The sequence below is a fragment of the Pan paniscus genome, chromosome 5 (assembly GCF_029289425.2).
Source record: "Pan paniscus chromosome 5, NHGRI_mPanPan1-v2.0_pri, whole genome shotgun sequence".
In the NCBI taxonomy this organism is placed as follows: Eukaryota; Metazoa; Chordata; class Mammalia; order Primates; family Hominidae; genus Pan; species Pan paniscus.
Genome location: NC_073254.2, coordinates 90,732,945 through 90,758,599, shown reverse-complemented (window position 1 = coordinate 90,758,599; position 25,655 = coordinate 90,732,945). Strand labels below are relative to the sequence as shown.

The 25,655-nt window shown below is 36.5% G+C and overlaps 1 protein-coding gene across 6 annotated transcripts in view; it reads right to left on the bottom strand.

Annotated features, from left to right (window-relative positions):
- Positions 1 to 25,655, bottom strand: part of SMAP1 (small ArfGAP 1) — a 193,518-nt gene that overhangs the window by 89,861 nt on the left and 78,002 nt on the right. For 5 of the 6 annotated variants that reach the window (XM_034962322.3, XM_034962326.3, XM_034962330.3 and 2 more), the window contains exon 3: positions 16,285 to 16,370. In XM_034962322.3, the coding sequence (XP_034818213.1) occupies positions 16,285 to 16,370 (86 nt within the window). Of the gene's footprint in view, positions 1 to 16,284; positions 16,371 to 23,154; positions 23,275 to 25,655 lie in introns of all 6 variants that reach the window. The other variant, XM_055113859.2, reaches the window with a different exon arrangement.

The window sequence follows — 25,655 nt, the reverse complement described above, 5'->3', positions numbered from 1 at the left end:
AAAGACAGCAGTAACCTCTGCAGACTTAAACATCCCTGTCTGACAGCTTTGAAGAGAACAGTGGTGCTCCCAGCACACAGCTGGAGATCTGAGAATGGGCAGACTGCTTCCTCAAGTGGGTCCCTGACCCCTGACCTCTGAGCAGCCTAACTGGGAGGCACCCCCCAGTACGGGCAGACTGTCACCTCACACGGCCGGGTACTCCTCTGAGACAAAACTTCCAGAGGAACGATCAGGCAGCAGCATTCATGGTTCACGAAAATCCGCTGTCCTGTAGCCACCGCTGCTGGTACCCAGGCAAACAGGGTCTGGAGTGGACCTCCAGCAAACTCCAACAGACCTGCAGCTGAGGGTCCTGTCTGTTAGAAGGAAAACTAACAAACAGAAGGGACATCCACACCAAAAACCCATCTGTACATCACCATCATCAAAGACCAAAAGTAGATAAAACCACAAAGATGGGGAAAAAACAGAGCAGAAAAACTGGAAACTCTAAAAAGCAGAGCACCTCTCGTCCTCCAAAGGAACGCAGCTCCTCATCAGCAATGGAACAATGGTGGACAGAGAATGACTTTGACAAGTTGAGAGAAAAAGGCTTCAGATGATCAAACTACTCCGAGCAACAAGAGGAAATTCAAACCAAAGGCAAAGAAGTTGAAAACTTTGAAAAAAATTCAGACGAATGTAGAAATAGAATAACCAATACAGAGAAGTGCTTAAAGGAGTTCATGGAGCTGAAAGCCAAGGCTCAAGAACTACATGAAGAATGCAGAAACCTCAGGAGCCAATGCGATCAACTGGAAGAAAGGGTATCAGTGATGGAAGACGAAATGAATGAAATGAAGCGAGAAGGGAAGTTTAGAGAAAAAAGAATAAAAAGAAACGAACAAAGTCTCCAAGAAATATGGGACTATGTGAAAAGACGAAATCTACGTCTGATTGATCTACCTGAAAGTGACGGGGAGAATGGAACCAAGGTCGAAAACACTCTGCAGGATATTATCCAGGAGAACTTCCCCAATCTAGCAAGGAAAGCCAACATTCAGATGCAGGAAATACAGAGAACGCCACAAAGATACTCCTCGAGAAGAGCAACTCCAAGACACATAATTGTCAGATTCACCAAAGTTGAAATGAAGGAAAAAATGTTAAGGGCAGCCAGAGAGAAAGGTTGGGTTACCCACAAAGGGATGCCCATCAGACTAACAGCGGATCTCTCGGGAGAAACTCTACAAGCCAGAAGAGAGTGGGGGCCAATATTCAACATTCTTAAAAGAATTTTCAAGCCAGAATTTCATATCCAGCCAAACTAAGCTTCATAAGTGAAGGAGAAATAAAATCCTTTACAGACAAGCAAATGCTGAGAGATTTTCTCACCACCAGGCCTGCCCTAAGAGAGCTCCTGAAGGAAGCACTAAACATGGAAAGGAACAACCGGTACCAGCCACTGCAAAAACATGCCAAATTGTAAAGACCTTCAAGGCTAGGAAGAAACTGCATCAAATAACGAGCAAAATAACCAGCTAACATCACAATGACAGGATCAAATTAACACATAACAATATTAACTTTAAATGTAAATGGGCTAAATGCTCCAATTAAAAGACACAGACTGGCAAAATGGATAAAGAGTCAAGACCCATCAGTGTGCTGTATTCAGGAAACCATCTCACATGCAGAGACACACATAGGCTCAATATAAAGGGATGGAGGAAGATCTACCAAGCAAATGGAAAACAAAAAAAGGCAGGGGTTGCAATCCTAGTCTCTGATAAAACAGACTTCAAACCAACAAAGATCAAAAGAGACAAAGAAGGCCATTACATAATGGTAAAGGGATCAATTCAACAAGAAGAGCTAACTATCCTAAATATATATGCACCCAATAAAGGAGCACCCAGATTCATAAAGCAAGTCCTCAGTGACCTACAAAAAGACTTAGACTCCCACACAATAATAATGGGAGACTTTAACACCCCACTGTCAACATTAGACAGATCAACGAGACAGAAAGTTAACAAGGATACCCAGGAATAGAACTCAGCTCTGCACCAAGCGGACCTAATAGACATCTACAGACCTCTCCACCCCAAATCAACAGAATATACATTTTTTTCAGCACCACACCACACCTATTCCAAAATTGACCACATACTTGGAAGTAAAGCTCTCCTCAGCAAATGTAAAAGATCAGAAATTATAACGAACTGTCTCTCAGACCACAGTGCAATCAAACTAGAACTCAGGATAAAAAAACTCACTCAAAACCGCTCAGCTTCATGGAAACTGAACAACCTGCTCCTGAATGACTACTGGGTACATAATGAAATGAGGGCAGAAATAAAGATGTTCTTTGAAACGAACGAGAACAAAGACACAACATACCAGAATCTCTGGGACACATTCAAAGCAGTGTGTAGAGGGAAATTTATAGCACTAAATGCCCACAAGAGAAAGCAGGAAAGATCCAAAAGTGACATCGTAATATCACAATTAAAAGAACTAGAAAAGCAAGAGCAAACACATTCAAAAGCTAGCAGAGGGCAAGAAATAACTAAAATCAGAGCAGAACTGAAGGAAATAGAGACACAAAAACCCTTCAAAAAATCAATGAATCCAGGAGCTGGTTTTTTGAAAAGATCAACAAAATTGATACACCACTAGCAAGACTAATCAAGAAGAAAAGAGAGAAGAATCAAATAGACGCAATAAAAAACAATAAAGGGGATATCACCACCGATCCCACAGAAATACAAACTACCATCGGAGAATACGACAAACACCTCTACGCCAATAAACTAGATAATCTAGAAGAAATTGATAAATTCCTCGACACATACACCCTCCCAAGACTAAACCAGGAAGAAGTTGACTCTCTGAATAGACCAATAACAGGCTCTGAAATTGTGGCAATAATCAATAGCTTACCAACCAAAAAGAGTCCAGGACCAGATGGATTCACAGCCAAATTCTACCAGAGGTACAAGGAGGAACTGGTACAATTCCTTCCGAAACTATTCCAATCAATAGAAAAAGAGGGAATCCTCCCTAACTCATTTTATGAGGCCAGCATCATCCTGATACCAAAGCTGGGCAGAGACACAACCAAAAAAGAGAATTTTAGACCAATCTCCTTGATGGACATTGATGCAAAAATCCTCAATAAAATACTGGCAAACCGAATCCAGCAGCACATCAAAAAGCTTAACCACCATGATCAAGTGGGCTTCATCCCTGGGATGCAAGGCTGGTTCAATATACACAAATCAATAAATGTAATCCAGCATATAAACAGAACCAAAGACAAAAACCACATGATTATCTCAATAGATGCAGAAAAGGCTTTTGACAAAATTCAACAACCCTTCATGCTAAAAACTCTCAATAAATTAGGTATTGGTGGGACGTATCTCAAAATAATAAGAGCTATCTATGACAAACCCACAGCCAATATCATACTCAATGGGCAAAAACTGGAAGCATTCCCTTTGAAAACGGGCACAAGACAGGGATGCCCTCTCTCACCACTCCTATTCAACATAGTGTTGGAAGTTCTGGCCAGGGCAATTAGGCAGGAGAAGGAAATAAAGGGTATTCAATTAGGAAAAGAGGAAGTCAAATTGTCCCTGTTTGCAGACGACATGATTGTATATCTAGAAAACCCCATTGTCTCAGCCCAAAATCTCCTTAAGCTGATAGGCAACTTCAGCAAAGTCTCAGGATACAAAATCAATGTACAAAAATCACAAGCATTCTTATACACCAATAATAGACAAACAGAGAGCCAAATCATGAGTGAACTCCCATGCACAATTGCTTCAAAGAGAATAAAATACCTGGGAATCCAACTTACAAGGGATGTGAAGGACCTCTTCAAGGAGAACTACAAACCACTGCTCAGTGAAATAAAAGAGGATACAAACAAATGGAAGAACATTCCATGCTCATGGGTAGGAAGAGTCAATATCATGAAAATGGCCATACTGCCCAAGGTAATTTATAGATTCAATGCCATCCCCATCAAGCTACCAATGACTTTCTTCACAGAATTGGAAAAAACTACTTTAAAGTTCATATGGAACCAAAAAAGAGCCCACATCGCCAAGTCAATCCTAAGCCAAAAGAACAAAGCTGGAGGCATCACGCTACCTGACTTCAAACTATACTACAAGGCTACAGTAACCAAAACAGAATGGTACTGGTACCAAAACAGAGATATAGATCAATGGAACAGAACAGAGCCCTCAGAAATAACGCTGCCTATCTACAACTATCTGATCTTTGACAAACCTGAGAAAAACAAGCAATGGGGAAAGGATTCCCTATTTAATAAATGGTGCTGGGAAAACTGGCTAGCCATATGTAGAAAGCTGAAACTGGATCCCTTCCTTACACCTTATACAAAAATTAATTCAAGATGGATTAAAGACTTAAACATTAAACCTAAAACCATAAAAGCCCTGGAAGAAAACCTAGGCATTACCATTCAGGACATAGGCATGGGCAAGGACTTCATGTCTAAAACACCAAGAGCAATGGCAACAAAAGCCAAAATTGACAAATGGGATCTAATTAAATTAAAGAGCTTCTGCACAGCAAAAGAAACTACCATCACAGTGAACAGGCAACCTACAAAATGGGAGAAAATTTTTGCAACCTATTCATCTGACAAAGGGCTAATAACCAGAATCTATAATGAACTCAAACAAATTTACAAGAAAAAAACAAACAACCCCATCAAAAAGTGGGCAAAGGACAGGAACAGACACTTCTCAAAAGAAGACATCTATGCAGCCAAAAAACACATGAAAAAATGCTCATTATCACTGGCGATCGGAGAAATGCAAATCAAAACCACAATGAGATACCATCTCACACCAGTTAGAATGGCAATCATTAAAAAGTCAGGAAACAACAGGTGCTGGAGAGGATGTGGAGAAATAGGAACACTTTTACACTGTTGGTGGGAATGTAAACTAGTTCAACCATTGTGGAAGTCAGTGTGGCGATTCCTCAGGGATCTAGAACTAGAAATACCATTTGACCCAGCCATCCCATTACTGGGTATCTACCCAAAGGATTATAAATCATGCTGCTATAAAGACACATGCACATGTATGTTTATTGTGGCACTATTCACAATAGCAAAGACTTGGAACCAACCCAAATGTCCAACAATGATAGACTGGGTTAAGAAAATGTGGTGCATATACACCATGGAATACTATGCAGCCATAAAAAATGATGAGTTCATGTCCTTTGTAGGGACATGGATGAAATTGGAAATCATCATTCTCAGTAAACTATCGCAAGAACAAAAAACCAAACACTGCATATTCTCACTCATAGGTGGGAATTGAACAATGAGAACACATGGTCACAGGAAGGGGAACATCACACTCTGGGGACTGTTGTGGGGTGGGGGGAGGGGAGAGGGATAGCTTTAGGAGATATACCTAATGCTAAATGATGAGTTAATGGGTGCAGCACACCAACATGGCACATGTATACATATGTAACAAACCTGCACGTTGTGCACATGTGCCCTAAAACTTAAAAGTAAAATAATAATAAAATAAAAATAAAAATAAATAAAAAATAAATAAAAAAAGAAAAGTGAATGAATAAATACAAATTATTGTAAAATAAAAATTTGTCAAGTATACAATCATACAAATGCACAATAAATAAATGATGTGGTAAGAAAGTGCTCAGGAAGCCCATTATATTTGTTGTTTTTCAACTTCATGATGGTAGGAGGTGCTCAATACAATTTTTGCTTTACAAACATTTATTCCTTGATTTGACCCACCACCACTATGACTATCACTCATAGATTCACTAAAAGTTGGGTAAATAATTATCTCACTTGTTTTTACTAGTCTTCCTTAAATGTATGTATATACTCACATTTATTTCAAACTTTGGTATTAGACATGTTATGGGTCTTTATTTAGAAATGTCATATATTTGTGACCAGAAATATGCCATAGGAACTTAACTTTTGTTTATATCAACTAGCCTAGGGTAAAACCGGTTTCATTATATGTCATTTTGCTTAAAGTCGTGGTTTCTAAGAACCTATCAAAGACATTAAGTGAGGCTCTATATGGTGGATATGAAAAGAATTGGGGCATTATGAAAGCACTCACAGTGGGCCAGGGACGCAAGCTGGACAGAAAATCTAAACATTCCATTTATTAAGAGGAATAATTGGACACTGTTTATAAAGACGAGTTTTCTGGCTGGGCAAAATGGCTCTTGCCTGTAATCCCAGCACTTCGGGAGGCCCAGGTGGACTGATCGCTTGAGCCGAGGAGCTCAAGACCAGCCTGGCAACATGGCAAAATTCCATCTCTACAAAAAAATACAAAAATCAGCTGGGTGTGGTAGTGGTGTGCCTGTAGTCCCAAATACTCAGGACGCTGAGGTGGAAGGATCACCTGAGCCTGGAAAGTCAGGGCTGCAGTGAACTATGATCGGACCACTGCATTCCAGCCTGGGCAATGGAGTGAGACCCTGTCAAAAAAAAAAAACACACTTGAAAGTAAAACTACTCCTTTATCCATGGGCTGCAGAACAGATGTTGTATTGACAGGCATGAAACAACATGTTTGTATATCTCCATCAGAGCTCTTGGGTTACTAGGAGCATTGTCAATGAACAGTAATACTTTGAAAAAAATTATTTCTTTCTGAGCAGCAGGTCTCAACGGTGGACTTAATGTATTCAGTAAACCATGCTGTAAACAGATGTGCTGTCACCCAGGCTCTGTTGTTCCACTTAGACAGCACAGGCAGAATAGATGTAGCTTAATTCTTAAGGGCCGTAGGATTTTCAAAATAGTAAATAAACATTAGCTTCAACTTAAAGTCACCAGCTGCATTTTCCTAACAAGAAAGTCAGCCTGTCTTGAAGCGTTGAAGCCAGGCATTGACTTCACTTCTCCAGTATGAATGTCCTCGATGGCATCTTCTTCCAACAGAAGGCTGTTTAGTCTCCACTGAAAATGTGTTGTTTAGTGTAGTCACCTTCATCAATTATCTTAGTTACATCTTCTGGATAACTTGCTCTTTCACCTTCATTTTTATGTTCTGCAGATGGCTTCTTTTCTTAAACTTCATGAACCAGGCTGGGAACAGTGGCTCATATGTGTAATTCTAGCACTTTGAGAGGGTAAGGCAGGAGGATTACTTAAGCCTGGGAGTTGAAGAACAGCCTGGGCAATATAGCAAGCCCATCTTTACGAAAACAAAAAAAAAAATTAGCTGGGCATGGTAGTGTGCATGTGTAGTTCCAGCTACTCAGGAGGCTGAGGCAGAACGATCGCTTGAGCCCAGGACAGAGAGGCTGCAGTGAGTTGACTGTCCCACTGCATTCCAGCCTGGGTGACACAGTGAGAACCTGTCAAAACAACAGACAAAACAAAAACACAAACTCATGACTCAACCTATGCTAGCTTCAAACTTTTCATCTGAGGCTTCCTCATCACTCTCAGCCTTCACAGAATTGAAGAGAGTTAAAGCTTTGTTAAGGATTAGGCTTTGGCTTAAGGAAATGTTGTGGCTGGTTTGAACTTCTATCCAAACCACTCCAACTTTCTCCATATCAGCAAAAAGGCTGTTTTGCTTTTTTATTATTCATGTGTTTACTAGAGTAGCACTTTTTAATTTCCTTCAAGAATTTTTCCTTTGCATTCACAACTTGACTATTTGGTGCAACAGACCTAGCTTTCAGCCTATTTTTGCTTTCCACATGCCTTCCTCACTAGCTTAATCCTTTCTATTATCGCTTTTTGATTTAAAATGAGCAAGGTGAGACTCTTTCTTTTACTAGAACACTTAGAAGTTACTGTAGGTGTTAATGTTGTATCACAGAATACGGAGTGCAGAGGAAAAGAAAGGGAAAAGCTGATCAGTGTAGTCAGAATGCAAACTTTTATAAATTAATTAAAAACATGCATTTATGTTATAATTTTGTTATAACATTTGCCACCTTACACTGGTGCAGTTCCCAGTGCCCTGAAACAATTACAACAGTAACATTAAAGATCACTGATGACAGATCACCATAAAGATATACTACTAATAAAAAAGTTTGAAATATTCCAAGAACTACCAAAGTGTGACATGGAGACCCAAAGTAAACATGTGTTGTTGGAAAATATGGCTCCAACAGACTTGCTTTGCATAGGGTTGCCACAACATTCAATATGTTAAAAAAAAAAAAAAAAAAAAAAAGTAATATCTGTACAGTGCAAATAAAGCAACATGCAATAAAACAAGGTATTCCTATGTAGAATACTACGATGGTTTTACAAATACTGAGTTTGCGAAAGTTAACTATGTTAAGTATACAATCTTCTGGAGTTGAATACAATACTAACATCTGGTTAAATTGTATGTTGCTGTGAATTTTCCAAAATAACATGTATCTGTGAAATCTTAATTTATATTTAATGTATTTTATATAAATAATTCAAATGCATTGAGAGTCTCATTTCTGTTTACAATAAGAAATCCTTTCAGAACTTATCTCTAAGAAGTATACATTTTTTAAAAATTATAAGAAGCCAAAGTTGGTATGTTTGGTACATAGTGTTTTTCAAAGATATAAAAATAAAACATTAGGGTAGAAGAACTTACTAGAACCTTCCTAATTATTAACGTAAGATCACTTTTTATACTTTTTAAAAGGCAATCCAAGTACACTACAAAGTGAATTTTTAAATTCCATGGAGTCACCCAAGGAAGAAATCTAGTTTGGAAAACATGCTATATCTTTGGTTGCTCTCAGTTCCTATGTGCCTCCTACTGCAAGAATGTCTCACACAGTCCTTGTATATTTTTGTACAAGGTCCCAAATGCAAGCCAATTCTGTACTGTTAGTTCACCTAAAGAAACAGTTATTTATCCCAGGGGTTGGCAAACTTTTCCTTAAAGGCCCAGAAAGTAAATGTTTTAGGCTTTGTGGGACAGTTGGTCTATGTTTCAATCACTCAACTGTCCCTTCATAGCTCTCCAAAGCGACCACAGAACATTCATAACTGAATGTACATGGCTGGGTTCTAATAAAACCTTATTTACAAAAACAGGCAGCTAGCTCATGGGCCTGTAGTTACTGATTCCTGAATTCTATTCAGTACGAGAGGGCAAAGAACAGCCAAATGGATTATTAGGGGGACATGTGTCTGTAAACTGTCATCATAAACAATCTAAAGATTTTCGAAGGAAATTTTTACCATAGTTTTGCATTATATGTTGACATTCTCAAAGAAGATAGTCTCCAATGTACAGCCTCATTTCCAGTACAGGTAGGCACTTATTATTACACCGGCAGTTATTGTGACCTTTAAGTTAGCTGATCTATTGAACCTATACCTAGATATGTAAAAAAGATAGTAATACTCACCTCACAAGGTTGACAAGAGTTTGAAGATTAAGATATACATAAAGCACTTAGTAGAGTATCTAACAATAAGAATTTAATGTATGCATTTAGTTTTATTTTTATATACTTTGGTGCCTCGGTTTCATCACCTTTAAAATGGGGATAATACCAGTATCATCTCATAGGATTATTATAAGAATTAAATAAGTCAATAGTATCTAAACAACTAAAATAGTAGATGGTACATAGTGTTATTTAAGTTTTAGCTCTTATTATTAACAAAGGTATTCTGATAGGCAAATCACTTAAAAGATAGGGTCCATGGTAGCAAGAGGAAACAGAATTACTGTATTGAGGGCTAAGATGGCTTGCATACCATCAAGTTTAAACAGATGAGTAAATGAGAAACGACAACAAAAGAACCAATGAATCTGGAGATCAGGAACTATTTATCTTCATTTTACAGTCTCCAGAAGTCATTTGAGATATAAGGACTTAGTTATACTGACACAGATCAATAATACAACCCAAAAAATTAGAAACAGAACAATAATATTTTCAGGGAGTCAGATAAGAAATACATTATAATAATAACAGTTCAAGTTTTAATTTGGGAATTACTTAGTAAACAATATCAAACTATCCCAGAATCTTCCCCATGCCTACAGTTATAAAGCACTCAGTACAGCACCCCTAATTCTCCCTGTCCCCAAAACTAACAATTGGTACTATACAAGCCTAGAAAAATTTCAACATTATTATACGCTTTATCTTTTAACATGTATTTATAGATTTTAAGATTTTTTTTTCTTTAAAAATATACCATTTGAAAGACAACTAAATTAATATCTACTCCCAAAGAAGAAAATCTTCCAGTTTCAGACACACAGCACTGACAGCAGTAAAACTTTGAAAAGCTCAAAGGAGAACTGCTGATTAGCTTTGGTACACAATAGATCTCATGGAACTGAAGTAATTAAAGTTTTTTAGATAAGACAAAATATCCTAATAATGAAAAGCTTAATGTAAAGCTTTATCATTTGTCATGCACTAGGACATGCAGCCTATAATTAACCACATCCCACATTAGAAATTACACTTTCACAGCAGCTTTTGCATAACTTTTGTAAATTGCAAAGCTTTTTAAAAAGTGACAAATCTTGTTAAGAATGCAATGAGGTCCCATATTATATGAGTTTAACTTAGTTTGGTTATACTTGCTCTAGGGATGAGACAACTATATTTATATCTATAAAACTACAGAAATGTTAGGCTTTTCAAAGAGCAATGAGCTTTAGAAAGATGGATAGATGAAAGGAAAGACTGGAGGGAGGGAGAGAGAAAGGCAAGCCGGTTTTCTTACCAGCCTCTCCCTACAAAACCTCCAAATTACAGTGTTTCATAATTAAAAGAATAAAAAGTGTTGTTATAATAACCAAGGTAATTTTTTAAAGGCTACAGATTACATTAGATATGGGGACTAGTCTCATGGTTCAAGAATTGTCATCTTATACTCTTAACGTAAGTAATCATCTAGCTCAAACATGTTAGACAAAGACCCTCTTTAAACAAGTCTGACAACCATATGAACAATAAAGATCAACACCTCACATAAATATGACCATAATTTGTAAAAAGGAGTAACATTTAGTTTGAAAAATTAAATAAGAATGACTGAGGTAACAACAGCAAATATATAGTTAATCCAAAAGCCTAACATAAATCATACCAGGTAATGAAAAGCTGAAATCTTCACCTAGATCTTACAATCTAGCTGCCAAGAGTGCCAAATTATAATAACCCTATTTTCAAAGGCAATCAAGACTTAAATGTGGCAGCACTGATTTTACTCAGACTACCATCATTAAATAATACTCAAGTGTCCCGATACAGGAGGGAAAGTCTGGAGGCTTTAGGAAGTTTCTTAACAGCTCTTTGAGCATCTCATCCTTCCCACCCCACTCCCCACAAAAGAAAATATTATGCTCTATGTCACCGAGTTATTTTGAGAAATAAAAAAGATAATGTACATAAAATGCCATGGTCAGGGCTTGGCATAGGGCAAACGCTTATTAAGCAGTAAAGTTATTACGGCTGTTGTTTCCAGTATTATATCTTCACTGTGTCGAACGTCAAGGATTTACCAATATAGACACCAATCAATTCACTATAAAAATCTCATCTTTCCTGAAATCTATAGAAAAGGACCAAATATTTTAAAATATATCAGCCAAGATAACAGAACTAATAATGCAATATCTCATTAGCACTTTAGCTCTCTAAGGTGCATCATAAAATTGGTGGTAATGAAGAAACAGTATTCCTACCAACCTACACAAAATGGTGCATAGAATAGTTCAATAAGTGAGGATACCACGAAGATATATACTGTCCTGCCCTCAATATCCTTCATGATAATTTGAAAACAATATGGAATCAGTGTAATAAATTAAATAACTTGGAAGCTACTCTCATGCATAGGTAACACATAAAGGATGAAACCAAAATTTTCAAAAACGTCAAGTAATTTACCCTGTTATATTCAAGGGACACCTAAAAAATCCAACCCAACCCAACCTCCCTACCCTGCCACAGACACAAACTTCCAGAAAAGGAGGATTCTTCAATTTGAGGGGTCATATATATCAACTCAGCCTAGTGAGTGGGGGGCAAAAAAAGAGGGAATAAATTAATGTAACCGGCAAGCAGCTGGTAACAACCACCTACAATGCTGATTTGTATGCTGGGCTGTTTTTCCTTCTACCATGCTTTATTCTTCAGGATTCAGCCACAGGCTTTCCTTTTCCAGAGAAGGAAAAGAATTCTCAGGATTCTCAATAAAATCTGCAAAATAAAGGACTGCTGCCCTAGGTAAACATAAGCTGACCCAGCACTTTATATCATCACCTACATGCTAAGTGACTCCTCCATCTGAATGTACTGCTCTCTTCTAGGGTCCAGACTCATGTTTCCAGCCACCAAATGGGGTAACTCCATGTATATGTGTAACAGAAGTATCAATCTGCCCAAAGTAAGAAAGCATGGCTCATTATCTTTCATTTCTAACTCTTAATCCTCCTGCTGGTAATGAATTCCTTCTCCCAGTGAATAAGCTTTATGGTCAACCAAGCTAGAAATTTCAGGGTTATTTTAGTGACTCCCTCGGAACCAAAGCCAATCTTAACGTAGCTTTCCCAATTTGTTTCCAATCTCTCCAATTTAATCCTGCCCATTCCCAATGCCACTATCTAACTTAGATTGTCATTGCTAATTTTGGGCTGTATAAGTATTTCACATGGTCTCTCTGCTTCTAGGCTCTCCTCTCACCTCCAACTATTCTTCCTTACAGTGGAAGTTAATGTTTCTAATGTTTCTAATGCTTCAAAATCCTTCATGTGTTTTTATTTTTATTTTTTTATTTTTATTTATTTATTTATTTTTATTATACTTTAAGTTTTAGGGTACATGTGCACATTGCGCAGGTTAGTTACATATGTATACATGTGCCATGCTGGTGCGCTGCATCCACTAACTCGTCATCTAGCATTACGTATATCTCCCAATGCTATCCCTCCCCCCTCCCCCCACCCCACCACAGTCCCCAGAGTGTGATATTCCCCTTCCTGTGTCCATGTGATCTCATTGTTCAGTTCCCACCTATGAGTGAGAATATGCAGTGTTTGGTTTTTTGTTCTTGCAATAGATTACTGAGAATGATGATTTCCAATTTCATCTATGTCCCTACAAAGGACATGAACTCATCATTTTTTATGGCTGCATAGTATTCCATGGTGTATATGTGCCACATTTTCTTAATCCAGTCTATCATTGTTGGACATTTGGGTTGGTTCCAAGTCTTTGCTATTGTGAATAGTGCCACAATAAACATACGTGTGCATGTGTCTTTATAGCAGCAAGATTTATAGTCCTTTGGGTATATACCCAGTAATGGGATGGCTGGGTCAAATGGTATTTCTAGTTCTAGATCCCTGAGGAATCGCCACACTGACTTCCACAATGGTTGAACTAGTTTACATTCCCACCAACAGTGTAAAAGTGTTCCTATTTCTCCACATCCTCTCCAGCACCTGTTGTTTCCTGACTTTTTAATGATTGCCATTCTAACTGGTGTGAGATGGTATCTCATTGTGGTTTTGATTTGCATTTCTCCGATCGCCAGTGATAATGAGCATTTTTTCATGTGTTTTTTGGCTGCATAGATGTCTTCTTTTGAGAAGTGTCTGTTCATATCCTTCGCCCACTTTTTGATGGGGTTGTTTGTTTTTTTCTTGTAAATTTGTTTGAGTTCATTGTAGATTCTGGATATTAGCCCTTTGTCAGATGAGTAGGTTGCAAAAATTTTCTCCCATTTTGTAGGTTGCCTGTTCACTCTGATGGTAGTTTCTTTTGCTGTGCAGAAGCTCTTTAGTTTAATTAGATCCCATTTGTCAATTTTGGCTTTTGTTGCCATTGCTCTTGGTGTTTTGGACATGAAGTCCTTGCCCATGCCTATGTCCTGAATGGTGATGCCTAGGTTTTCTTCTAGGGTTTCTATGGTTTTAGGTCTAACGTTTAAGTCTTTAATCCATCTTGAATTGATTTTTGTATAAGGTGTAAGGAAGGGATCCAGTTTCAGCTTTCTACATATGGCTAGCCAGTTTTCCCAGCACCATTTATTAAATAGGGAATCCTTTCCCCATTGCTTGTTTTTCTCAGGTTTGTCAAAGATCAGATAGTTGTAGATATGCGGCGTTATTTCTGAGGGCTCTGTTCTGTTCCATTGATCTAGATCTCTGTTTTGGTACCAGTACCATGCTGTTTTGGTTACTGTAGCCTTGTAGTATAGTTTGAAGTCAGGTAGCGTGATGCCTCCAGCTTTGTTCTTTTGGCTTAGGATTGCCTTGGCAATGCGGGCTCTTTTTTGGTTCCATATGAACTTTAAAGTAGTTTTTTCCAATCCTCTGAAGAAAGTCATTGGTAGCTTGATGGGGATGGCATTGAATCTGTAAATTACCTTGGGCAGTATGGCCATTTTCACGATATTGATTCTTCCTACCCATGAGCATGGAATGTTCTTCCATTTGTTTGTATCCTCTTTTATTTCCTTGAGCAGTGGTTTGTAGTTCTCCTTGAAGAGGTCCTTCACATCCCTTGTAAGTTGGATTCCTAGGTATTTTATCCTCTTTGAAGCAACTGTGAATGGGAGTTCACTCATGATTTGGCTCTCTGTTTGTCTGTTATTGGTGTATAAGAATGCTTGTGATTTTTGTACATTGACAAAATCCTTCATGTGTTTTTAAACACTTGGGCCAATGAAAAGAGGTCTAAACTACTCTACATCATACTGAAAACCCTTCGCAATTTGGACCAAAATACCTTCCAAGCTTCTTCTGACCTAAAAGGTCATGTTCTCTCATACCTCCATACTTTCACTCACACAATTTTTTATACCTGAAGTGAACCTTCTACCATTAACCCTGCAAACTTTCTATAACAAATACAGCCTCGGATATCAGACTGCTAAATTTGTGAGAAAGGAGTGGGGTGAGCAGAAACAGAAAACGCCGAATACAAATTACTAACTTTTCAATTATAATTTAAAAGGTTTCTGTCCAAATGTGGAAATAAATATATAATGACCTATATCTCTGTGTGAGAAAAGATATTTCTTCCACTGGCCACACAAATTGTTTTACTATACAAATGGGTACAATATAATTGATCGTTAATAAACTACATTTTATTGTCAAAGTCACAAATGTTACCTTCAAACAGAATCCACGTACCTACAATTAATCAGATAATCTTATTTATAAAGCAGCACAATTTTGATGAGCTGCTTTTTTAAACTGAGTTATAAAAATCCTACAGAATTATGATTTTATATTTAGCAAACATAAAAAACACATTAAAATGTTTTCATGGGAAACTATTCTATCCACTCATAAAGGTGGATTATGTGGGAAACAATTCTATCCACTCATAAAGGTGGATTCATAAAGCAAACATAGTTGTGCAACCTACAACAGAGTGTCAGTAGTGTAAATTACTCAGAATTTACGCTATGTAAAAAATACTATGTAATTTGCCTTCTAAATGCCACAATGCCTCACATAAATATAACTACTATATAAAGGTAATCAAAGAATATATGGAAATGATTTCTAACATACTCAGGATGCTTACAAATCAAGTTTCCAGTAACAGTCTAAAATAATAAATAGCATATACTTTCCAATTGAGAGATGGAGAACAATCAAGAAGAATCAGTCATAACATTTTACACTTAGTAACAGAGATGCTCCTCAACTTACAATGGGTTAGGCCCCAGTAAACCCATCCTAAGTTGAAAATATTTTAAGTCAAAAATGCATTTAATACACCTAATCTACCAAACATAGCCTAGCCTAGCCTACATTAAATGTGCTCAGAACACTAACATTAGCCTACGGATGAGCAAAATCTTCTAACACAAAGCATATTTTTAATAAAGTATTGAATATCTCATGTAATTTACTGAATACTGTACTGAATGTGAAAACAGAATGGTTACACTAGTACTCAAAGTACAGTTTCTACCAAACGCATACTGCTTTCTCACCATCATGAAGTGGAAAAATCGTAAGTCAAATAATCATTGTGAATCAGGGGTCTGTAATCACATCTAAATACCATATGTATCATGTATTTTTATGTAATTATGTAATCTGTGTGCCAAATTCCTACTAAAAACCTACCATATACAAAGCACAGCTCACAGCAAGTCAATTTCTATCTTTAATGAACAGTAGCGTGATAAAGTTCACATCTTCCTAAATACTAACAGATAAAATATGAACTGTAAAAATGAGTTAATGTTTTTTAAACTCAAAACAAATAAGTTTTAAAGGATACTGATCTGTCTGTGGTCTTCGAAAGTTCTCTGGAAGATTGGCTTCATAGAGTAGTCTTGCTTTAGTATTTCCCATATCTTGCATGCACTATAATAAAAAAAATTTTTTAATTACTCACATAAACATTAAAAAGTGATTCCTGCACATACATACACATACATACATATACACAAATACCAAATAATTTATTATTTCCAATATATATTCTCCTTAGAAATATAATTTAAATCACAACTACGAAATTAATCACTCAAGTTAAAACAGAAGCATATTTTTAATCCTTCACATTTATCAACGTATGTTGATCCATAGTCCATAATCTAAATGTCTTTTTTTGTGAAAACAGTACCACCTTTACACTTACTACTTCCTAACAGTGAATTCCCTCATAGTTTGTAGGCAGTACTGCCATTTTTTCTAGTGCACCACTTGAACAATGCTCCCGTTTCCAGGGCTGACAAGTTTTCTTTCTTTTGAGCTTTGAAATACCCTGGGATTCTACTGATTTACAATCAAGATCACAATGAAGGCCAGATAAAAGAGAAACAGTGCTGACCTAAAACTCTGTAAAAATGTATTAATTTCTTTTGAGTTATTAATAATAATCCCTTTGAGGAGTTTCCCTACAAAACCCTACTAATAAATTGTGCCTAATGCCCAAACTTTACATATAAGTTCAGTTCATAGAAACTCCTCCCTAAAAATCTGTGAATTCCAATGGTAAGAACAATTGCTCAGTAAGAATAAAACAATTTGATAATCATTTCAACCAGTTTAATTAGGTTTCAGTGTCATCTATGAGGAATGACTATCCAAACAGTACTTCCTTGATATTCTATTATATTAGAAACTAAATGTAAGATTTAAGAACATTACAATATTATATGACATCATTTACACAGAACTTCAGTTCCTTAAAATGTTTTAACTGGTAGAGAGATCAGTTTTCATAATATTTCTTTTTCTTCCTGTTTCCCAGACACATACCCCTATGTCCTTGAGATGACAATCCAGATTTAACAGGTTACCTGACATCTGCGTTGAGTTGTAGCCCTCAAGTATACACAGAACTATCTTTCTTCAAACAAAAAATATAGTGACTCTTCTCCCAACTGAGAGTTTTAAAGTGCACTAAATTCCAATATACAATCACCTCTAGGTATCTATTCTTCCTCACCTCAATGTAAGTATTCTCTCAGAGTAAACTACATTTCTAAGTCTTCCCTCTAGAGATAATGAGAAAGTGAAGTAATGGGCGGGGGCAGGGTGGGGGAGGGCAGTGAGAAAAATGGATTAAAGGGGCGGGCTTTATCATTAAGCTCCAAGATGACATAGAAGGCAAAATAAATCTGAGCTTCAAAATTGTGTAAAATAAAAAAATTATAAAAGGTAAACAGTATAAAGTCAGAGGGCTCTATGACATCACAGTGGCTACTAGCATGAAGTTAGCATAAGAAGAGTTAATACGTAATTAGGTGTGTGGGGAGAGGAGCTGAGAAAATTTCAGTATAGCTCACCCTTCCTGAAAATCGAAAAAATGTTTTCCATCTCAAGCATTCAAATGATGCTGCATCTTTGTGCCGTGATGGGAATTTGTAAACAGAAGATGATCAAGTTATGTAATCATAAAGACATTAAACATTTGGAAAGAACTAGACCAAGTAAAAATGCCTTAGTCTGCAATGAAGCAAAAAGTAATTCAGATACAGTTCACTGAAACTGCAAAAGTAAGAAAATTTGAAAAGTTTCTATCAAGCAAGCAAGAATATATAGAAATTTTAACAGAAAAGTTAAGATTAAAAATGCTATACTATATCTCATCAATCCTCATTTACATTTTTTCATATTTTAACATCTTTGAAATAGGAATACATCTCACAATTGATGGTGTCTAATAATTGGTATTTTTTTTCTTATTGGTCCGTAAAGTGGATGTGCTTCTTAAAATCAGCAGTATCTTATATTCAATGACTATGACTGTACATATCTATTTAATGTAGCTCATTAATATCTTGGGGGGAAAATAAAAAATAATTAGGAACAAGGCAGATATGTACATTACACCAAACTATTAAACACTATTCTAGTGATGTTATCACAAACAGTAACATTAAAATCTGAAAGGTAGAGATGATGTGGAATAATGAGTCATTTCTATAGGAGACCACTGCCAAAAAGTGACTGCGTAAAAGTGCATGGATGTGTTTGTTAGTTGGGATTTGGGGAAATAAGAATTCAATGACATCACAGATGTAGAGAGATCATTTTGTGACTATAAAAAATATATTGGTAAGCTTAGTTTCTAGGTTTCTAAAAAGTAGACTAGAAAAGGGTGGGAGGTAGGGGAGCAGTGAAAGAACCAGTGAAAATGAAAGATTGGGCAATTTGGAAATGAGAGGGCAAGGGAAAAAAACAACAGGAGCTGATGTTTTGGGGAGGCGATAAAGAATATGGGGCAAACTAGCTGTCCTCAAGGACTCAAGGCCCTGAAGAGTAAACTCTGCCCAGTAAGCAGCAGGAAAAAATAATAAAAATAGCATAATAGCTACAGTGACACAAGCATTAGCCTCAACACTTTACCTATATTTGCAATTTTAAATTTCAAAACAACCATGAGACAGGCATTATTATCCTAATTTTCTAGGAAAAGAAACGGAATCTGTAAAGATGTTAAGTAACAGGCCTAAGATTCTATCAGTCTCCATAATTCAACTTGCAATAGAACCAACATCACCCATCAATGATTTTGATATTTCAGGCTTCATCCAGTGGAACTGGGACTATGTCCTGCAGGGCTTACTAACAGCAGGCTCTTAGTTTTAGAGGCCTGGTTTTCACTTTACAGAGAGGAAACTGAGGCACAAAGAGGTTGTATGATTTTTCTACTGGTTAATATAATGCATTAGTGACATGGCTGACACTAAGATTCAGTTCCTTCACTCCCAATCCATATCACCATGCAGCAGCTAGTCAAAATAAGTATCTAGAAAATTTTACAACAAGACAGAAGATGCTATAAGTGTTACCTCTATTATTAAAACATCATTCCTGTTGTTAAAACATTATTCCTTTTCTTTTAGGTTCTCTCACCAAAAATGCTTCTGCTTATTCTTTGGCAATTAATTATTCAGTTTTCCAAAGCTACGTCAAGCAGACTGGTTGCAAAAAAACAGGGGGTGTGGAGGGGATAAATGACATGTACTTTTGTCTAAAAGAAAAACTAAGTTCTATTTTTTAAATTATTGGTAATAAACTAGCTATCTGAACCTCTACCATCTAGTTCCTATGAATCAAGACGGACCCTAAGTACTATTTTAATACTTAGTACTTAGCATCATTTTGAAACACTTAAATTTTCTAAACTTGCTTTCACTTCTACAGGAGGGATAATTGTGAGGCTATCAAATAAATCACTAAAAATTCAAAGATCTTAGTAATTTTGAAAATTCTTTGGCTTTAGAGAAGTCACATCATTCCCTGTCAGTATTTTTTTTTCTCTTTATCTCACACTTCAAGTATGAAAAAAGAAAGGGGAGGACTCTGAACTACTTAAGTTAAAGTTTCTATTAAATTTATTTTTAAAATATTTTTAAGTAGACATTTATTTACTCATTAAACTATACTTCATCTCAAAATGAAGATTTAAAAAACAAGTCAAGCAAGTGAGGAGAAAATGTGTTGATATTCTTGACAAAGTAAGAAATGATTGTAAGAATCTATTGAATACAAACTCAACATTCATGTTTACTTCAAGAAAAATATATTAACATATTGAGGAATAAGTGAACATGTACTTCTGCCAGTAGACTGAATGTATTTTTATTTTTATTTATTTTTTGTAAGACGGAGTCTCACTCTGTCACCCAGGCTTGAGTGCAGTGGCACAATCTTGGCTCACTGCAACCTCCATCTCCCGGGTTCAAGTGATTCTCCTGCCTCAGCCTCCCAAGTAGCTGGGATTACAGATGCGTGCCACCATGCCCAGCTAAGTTTTATATTCTTAGTAGAGACGAGGTTTCACCATGTTGGCCGGGCTGGTCTCAAACTCCTGACCTCAGATGATCTGCCCGCCTGGGCCTCCCAAAGTGCTGGGATTACAGGTATGAGCCACCACACCCTGCCAATTGAACATATTTTTAAACTACTGTTATTGACTTTTCCCATTAAATTCAGCCTGTTCTCATTTAACATATGTTCCCAGAAAGATGAATTTTGTACTGCACTTTTTTAGTTGACTCATCTTCATCCAAACTTACCACCCTTATAATTACAAAGGCAGGCTTCACCTGGAAATGGTGTAATAAACCATTGAAGAATCCTAAACCTTACTATTAAAAGTATTTTGCCCTCATCAATCCATAATCGATGTGTTTTTAGTTTCCCCACATAATCTAGTACATACAACATCACCAGCCCAAAGCATCACATCACTTGGAAGTCAATATTTTAAAATACTTTTTGAATTGCTGAAATTCATCTACTGCCCAACATACTGTCACTGCAATCTAATGTATATGAAACATTTCTATTTGTGAAACTTCCTAAGTACAAAACATTTTACCAATCACAGTTTTAGCATTAAAACAGCAAAACCCCTATTCTAAAACAATTTTAAGTCATTTATATTTTACAGAGACTGAAGAGAATTGGGGCTGTCAATTTAAAATTTTAAATGACATTTGCTTATCACATTTGTCTAATTTAATAAACTAAAACATACAAAAAATAACACGAATAACTAAACATGGGAATAGATAAAAAGAAAGTAGGTAGAATCAATGAGTAAGCAAGCAAATGTAATAGGAGATTTCATTCATTTTTAACAGTACTGTAAATATTTTTTTTAAAAATCACTGTTTTATGTCAACAGGGCATCTCCAGTGACAAATGGCAATTAAGCAGCACATAACAGCTTTACTGAAAACAGAACCTTGAAATAAATATGTGAAGATAAAGAGTAGGAACAGATAAAACAAAGTGTGCCCAAGTTTACGTCACTGTCAGGATCAGGAAACAATAATTAAATATAATAAAAGGCAAAATAAATGACATACCACCTGAAATTCCAAATTAATAATGCATTCCCCTGAAAAGAAGACTTGTCAAATATTTTGTTTTAATCTTCCAAAATCTTGGAAACCAGAGGTCTCTAAGTGAATAATCTACTTCAAGGTATGGCTTCTACTTGTCCTAGGCCAACTAAAGCCAAATACAGTCTATTCCATGCTCAGTGGCTAAGCCTCATAAATGTGGCTTCTTGGGCTTTCCTTCTTTATACATCTCCCTTTTTCTCAGTATCTTCTTCTTACCCCTGTACTTTGTCCCTCAGATGCTAAGAAGTACCTGAGCAACAGCCATTAATAGTAAAACTAAAATTCATTCTAACATATTGTTTCAGGAAGCTATCTGCATAGTTTTCACAAATTTGTATGTGTGTACTGACTTGCCCTTTGAGGTTTACTGGTTGTTTTTTTTTTTTAAATGAGGTAAGTGGGGGGAAAATAATAGAGAAGCAGATATTGCAAATGATTAGGTTACAATTAAGTTGCAATTACATCTTCTAAATTCCCAATGGCAAAACTGCAAAATGTTAAAATAGTCAAATCTTAAATATCAATGTTTAACAGAAGGATGCCACATGCCTATGTTTTAATCTGGAGGAAGAAAATTAATCTAATAACTATTTAAAATAGTTTTCTACCCAATTGATATGGTTTGGCTTCGTGTCCCCACCCAGATCTCATCTCGTAATACCCACACGTCAGGTGTTGGGAAGGGACTTGGTGGGAGGTGACTGAATCATGGGGATCTGTTCCCCCATGCTGTTCTCACGATAGTGAGGGAGTTCTCATGAGATCTGATGGTTTTAAAAATGGCAGTTTCCCCTGCACGCTTCTCTCTCTCCTGCTGCCATATAAGATGTGCCTTGCTTTCCCCTCGCCTTCTGCCATAATTATAAGTTTCCTGGGGCCTCCCAGCCATGAGGAACCGAGTCAATTAAACCTCCTTTCCTTATAAATTACCCAGTCTCAGGTGGTATTTTTATAGCAGTGTGAGAACACACTAATATGCCAGTTTTCTTCTACTCCATTTTCTGAGGAACTGATTGAGAGAAAGAAGAGTCCTACCTATGGGTCAAAGATTTTTGTAAGGATATAAAAATGTATGCCAACTATAAGTCTGTGTATATATATATGCATAAAATATTTGAGGAAAAATATACAAAAAACTGATAAATATGGTTACTTCTATGGAGGGCAACTGAATGACAGAGACAGAAGTGGGAGGGAGAATATTCACTGCACTTTTGTACCCTTTAAAGTTTGTCCCATGTCCACATATTTTCTATTCCCAACAACTAAATAAAATAATTAGAAGGGGCTATAGTAATCCTGCATTGTTTCTAAGTAAAATACTATCTAGAGGGAGCTTCAGTAGGGTATCCAAGCAGCACCTGAATCAGAAAAAGGAGACTTCCTCCTTTACTAAGGAGAAAAAAGTCTTCTCATAAATCAAAAAGATCATGAATATATATTTTTAAAAATTTCATCCAAGCAGATCTTACACTCAAAATACATTCAAAGCATAAATATGGCATTTATTTACCATGCATTTTTCCAGTATCATCATCTTATAGAAACATCATTGTTGCTGATGATTAAAACTTTCTTAAATTTTTAATGTATTTGTGTGGGAGGGGGGAAACTACTTGCTCTATTATTTTCTATTCATTAAAAGCTTTAAAACACAAAGACTAGGATTTTCAACTGAAAATCTTATTTCCAGCTAAATATACATATTTTTAAAAACTTTTATAAAGAAAACTGAATATTTTTAGTCCCTGGATAAATTCTTCATGGCAGTAACTCACCTCTACTACCACTTGAAATTTTCGAGAAATTTCTCTATCTTCCTCTCAAAATCCACCAGGATTTCTTGCATAGGAGCAAGCCTTTCAGGACTGGTTTCAAGATCTTTTGGATTCCAGCTGCTGGAAAAGAAGGGCCACCGTTTTTGGTCTCAGGAACTCTTTGGAAATATTTAATACAGAGTCCATTCCTTCAGTTTCATAAACTTGTTTTTTAGGGGAAGCTGTTCTCTGTTTTAATTATTTTTTTAAAGAATAAACCACACAATTCAAATTTTTTAATGATGATGTGGAATTAGAGGTAGCAGTTTTCATAGTTTTCACAATTTCTAGATATTCTCAGATATTGATTTATCTGTTGCAGCATTTGCTAATTACTACAAATGGAGAGAATGTATTCTTTTTTGTAAGCAATGCAATTAAACATTGTTATGACAAAATTGGAAAAGCTTCACATTACATTCTTCTGTCATCTCTACTTACTATAATATCCATACCACTTAAAGTCCAGGAATAAACCATCACTTTCACTCTAGGTGCTTAAGGCCCAGCTCAGGAATCATCCTGGACTCTCCCTCTTCTGCCAAAAGTCTTGGTTATTCTAACTCCTCAATATATTCTTTGTAGGCATCTCCTGTTTATCAAGTCCACTGCCATTACATTAATTCAGGATCTAGTCATCTATTGCCTAGGCTATTGCAGGAATATTTTAAGAGCTCCCTACTCTCTCCCTACTATCACTCATAAGATCAGCACCAAACCAGTCACTGGCTGTAACCTTCACCTTTACCTCCTCTGACACATATAACTGCACCTAGCACTCTGGTCACAGAACACTACTTTCTCAAACACGACATGTTTTCTTCCACCTTTCTACCTGAAAGGCCCTCAGCACATTGTGGTATGCGTTCAGTGATTGGTAAACAAATAAAGGTTACTATACAAATAATAGTGATACATTTAAAAAATATTAAAACTTACCATATGACCAGATAATACAATATTTTTAAAAAGCCACTTTCTTCAAGTACTGAAGATCACCCACCATTTAGTTAATAGAGCCAGAAGCAGAACCCAGTTCTACAGTCCCAGGCCAGTATTTTAACTATGAATGCTATCTTCTACCATTATATTCACACAAAGCAGGAAAGTGAATACACCTCTAAAATATTATGTGCAATAAAATTAATAATTATGTTTCTAGATGACTGATACATACATGTATTCTTTCAACACCACCTAACAACTTCCTGTACTCTATAGGGGGACTTAAGCCCCTATCTTCAAATAATTTATTATTTATTCTCTCTCAGTTCTACCTAAATTAGGCAGTTTAGAATTTAGACTTAAATCAGCCTCTGAAATTGAGGCAATAATTAATAGCCTATCAACCAAAAAAAATCCAGGACCAGATGGATTCACAGCCAAATTCTACCAGAGGTACAAAGAGGAGCTGGTACCATTCCTTCTGAAACTATTCCAATCAATAGAAAAAGAAGGAATCGCCCCTAACTCATTTTACCAGGCCAACATCATCCTGATACTAAAGTCTGGCAGAGACACAACAAAAAAAGAGAATTTTAGACCAATATCCCTGATGAACATCTATGCAAAAATCCTCAATAAGATACAGGAAAACCGAATCCGGCAGCACATCAAAAAGCTTAACCACCAGGATACAGTCAGCTTCAACCCTGGGATGCAAGGCTGGTTCAACATATGCAAATCAATAAACGTAATCCATCACACAAACAGAACCAACGACAAAAACCACATGATTATCTGAACAGATGCAGAAAAGGCCTTTGATAAAATTCAACAGCCTTCATGCTAAAAACTCTCAATAAACTAGGTATTGATGGAATGTATCTCAAAATAATAAGAGCTATTTATGACAAACCCACAGCCAATATCATACTGAATGGGCAAAAACTGGAAGCATTCCCTGTGAAAACTGGCACAAGACAAGGATGCCCTTTCTCACCACTCCTATTCAACATAGTGTTGGAAGTTCTGGCCAGGGCAATCAGGCAAGAGAAAGAAATAAAGGGTATTCAATTAGGAAAAAAGGAAGTCAAACTGTCCCCATTTGCAGATGACATGATTGTATATTTAGAAAACCCCATCGTCTCAGCCCAAAATCTCCTTAAGATGATAAGCAACTTCAGCAAAGTCTCAGGATACAAAATCATGTGCAAAAATCACAAGCATTCCTATACACCAATAATAGACAAACAGAGAGCCAAATCGTGAGTGAACTCCCATTCACAATGCTACTAAGAGAATAAAATACCTAGGAATCCAACTTACAAGGGATGTGAAGGACCTCTTCATGGAGACCTACAAACCACTGCTCAATGAAATAAAAGACGACACAAACAAATGGAAGAACATTCCATGCTCATGGATAGGAAGAATCAGTATCGTGAAAATGGCCATAGTGTCCAAGGTAATTTATAGATTCAGTGCCATCCCCATCAAGCTACCAATGACTTTCTTCACAG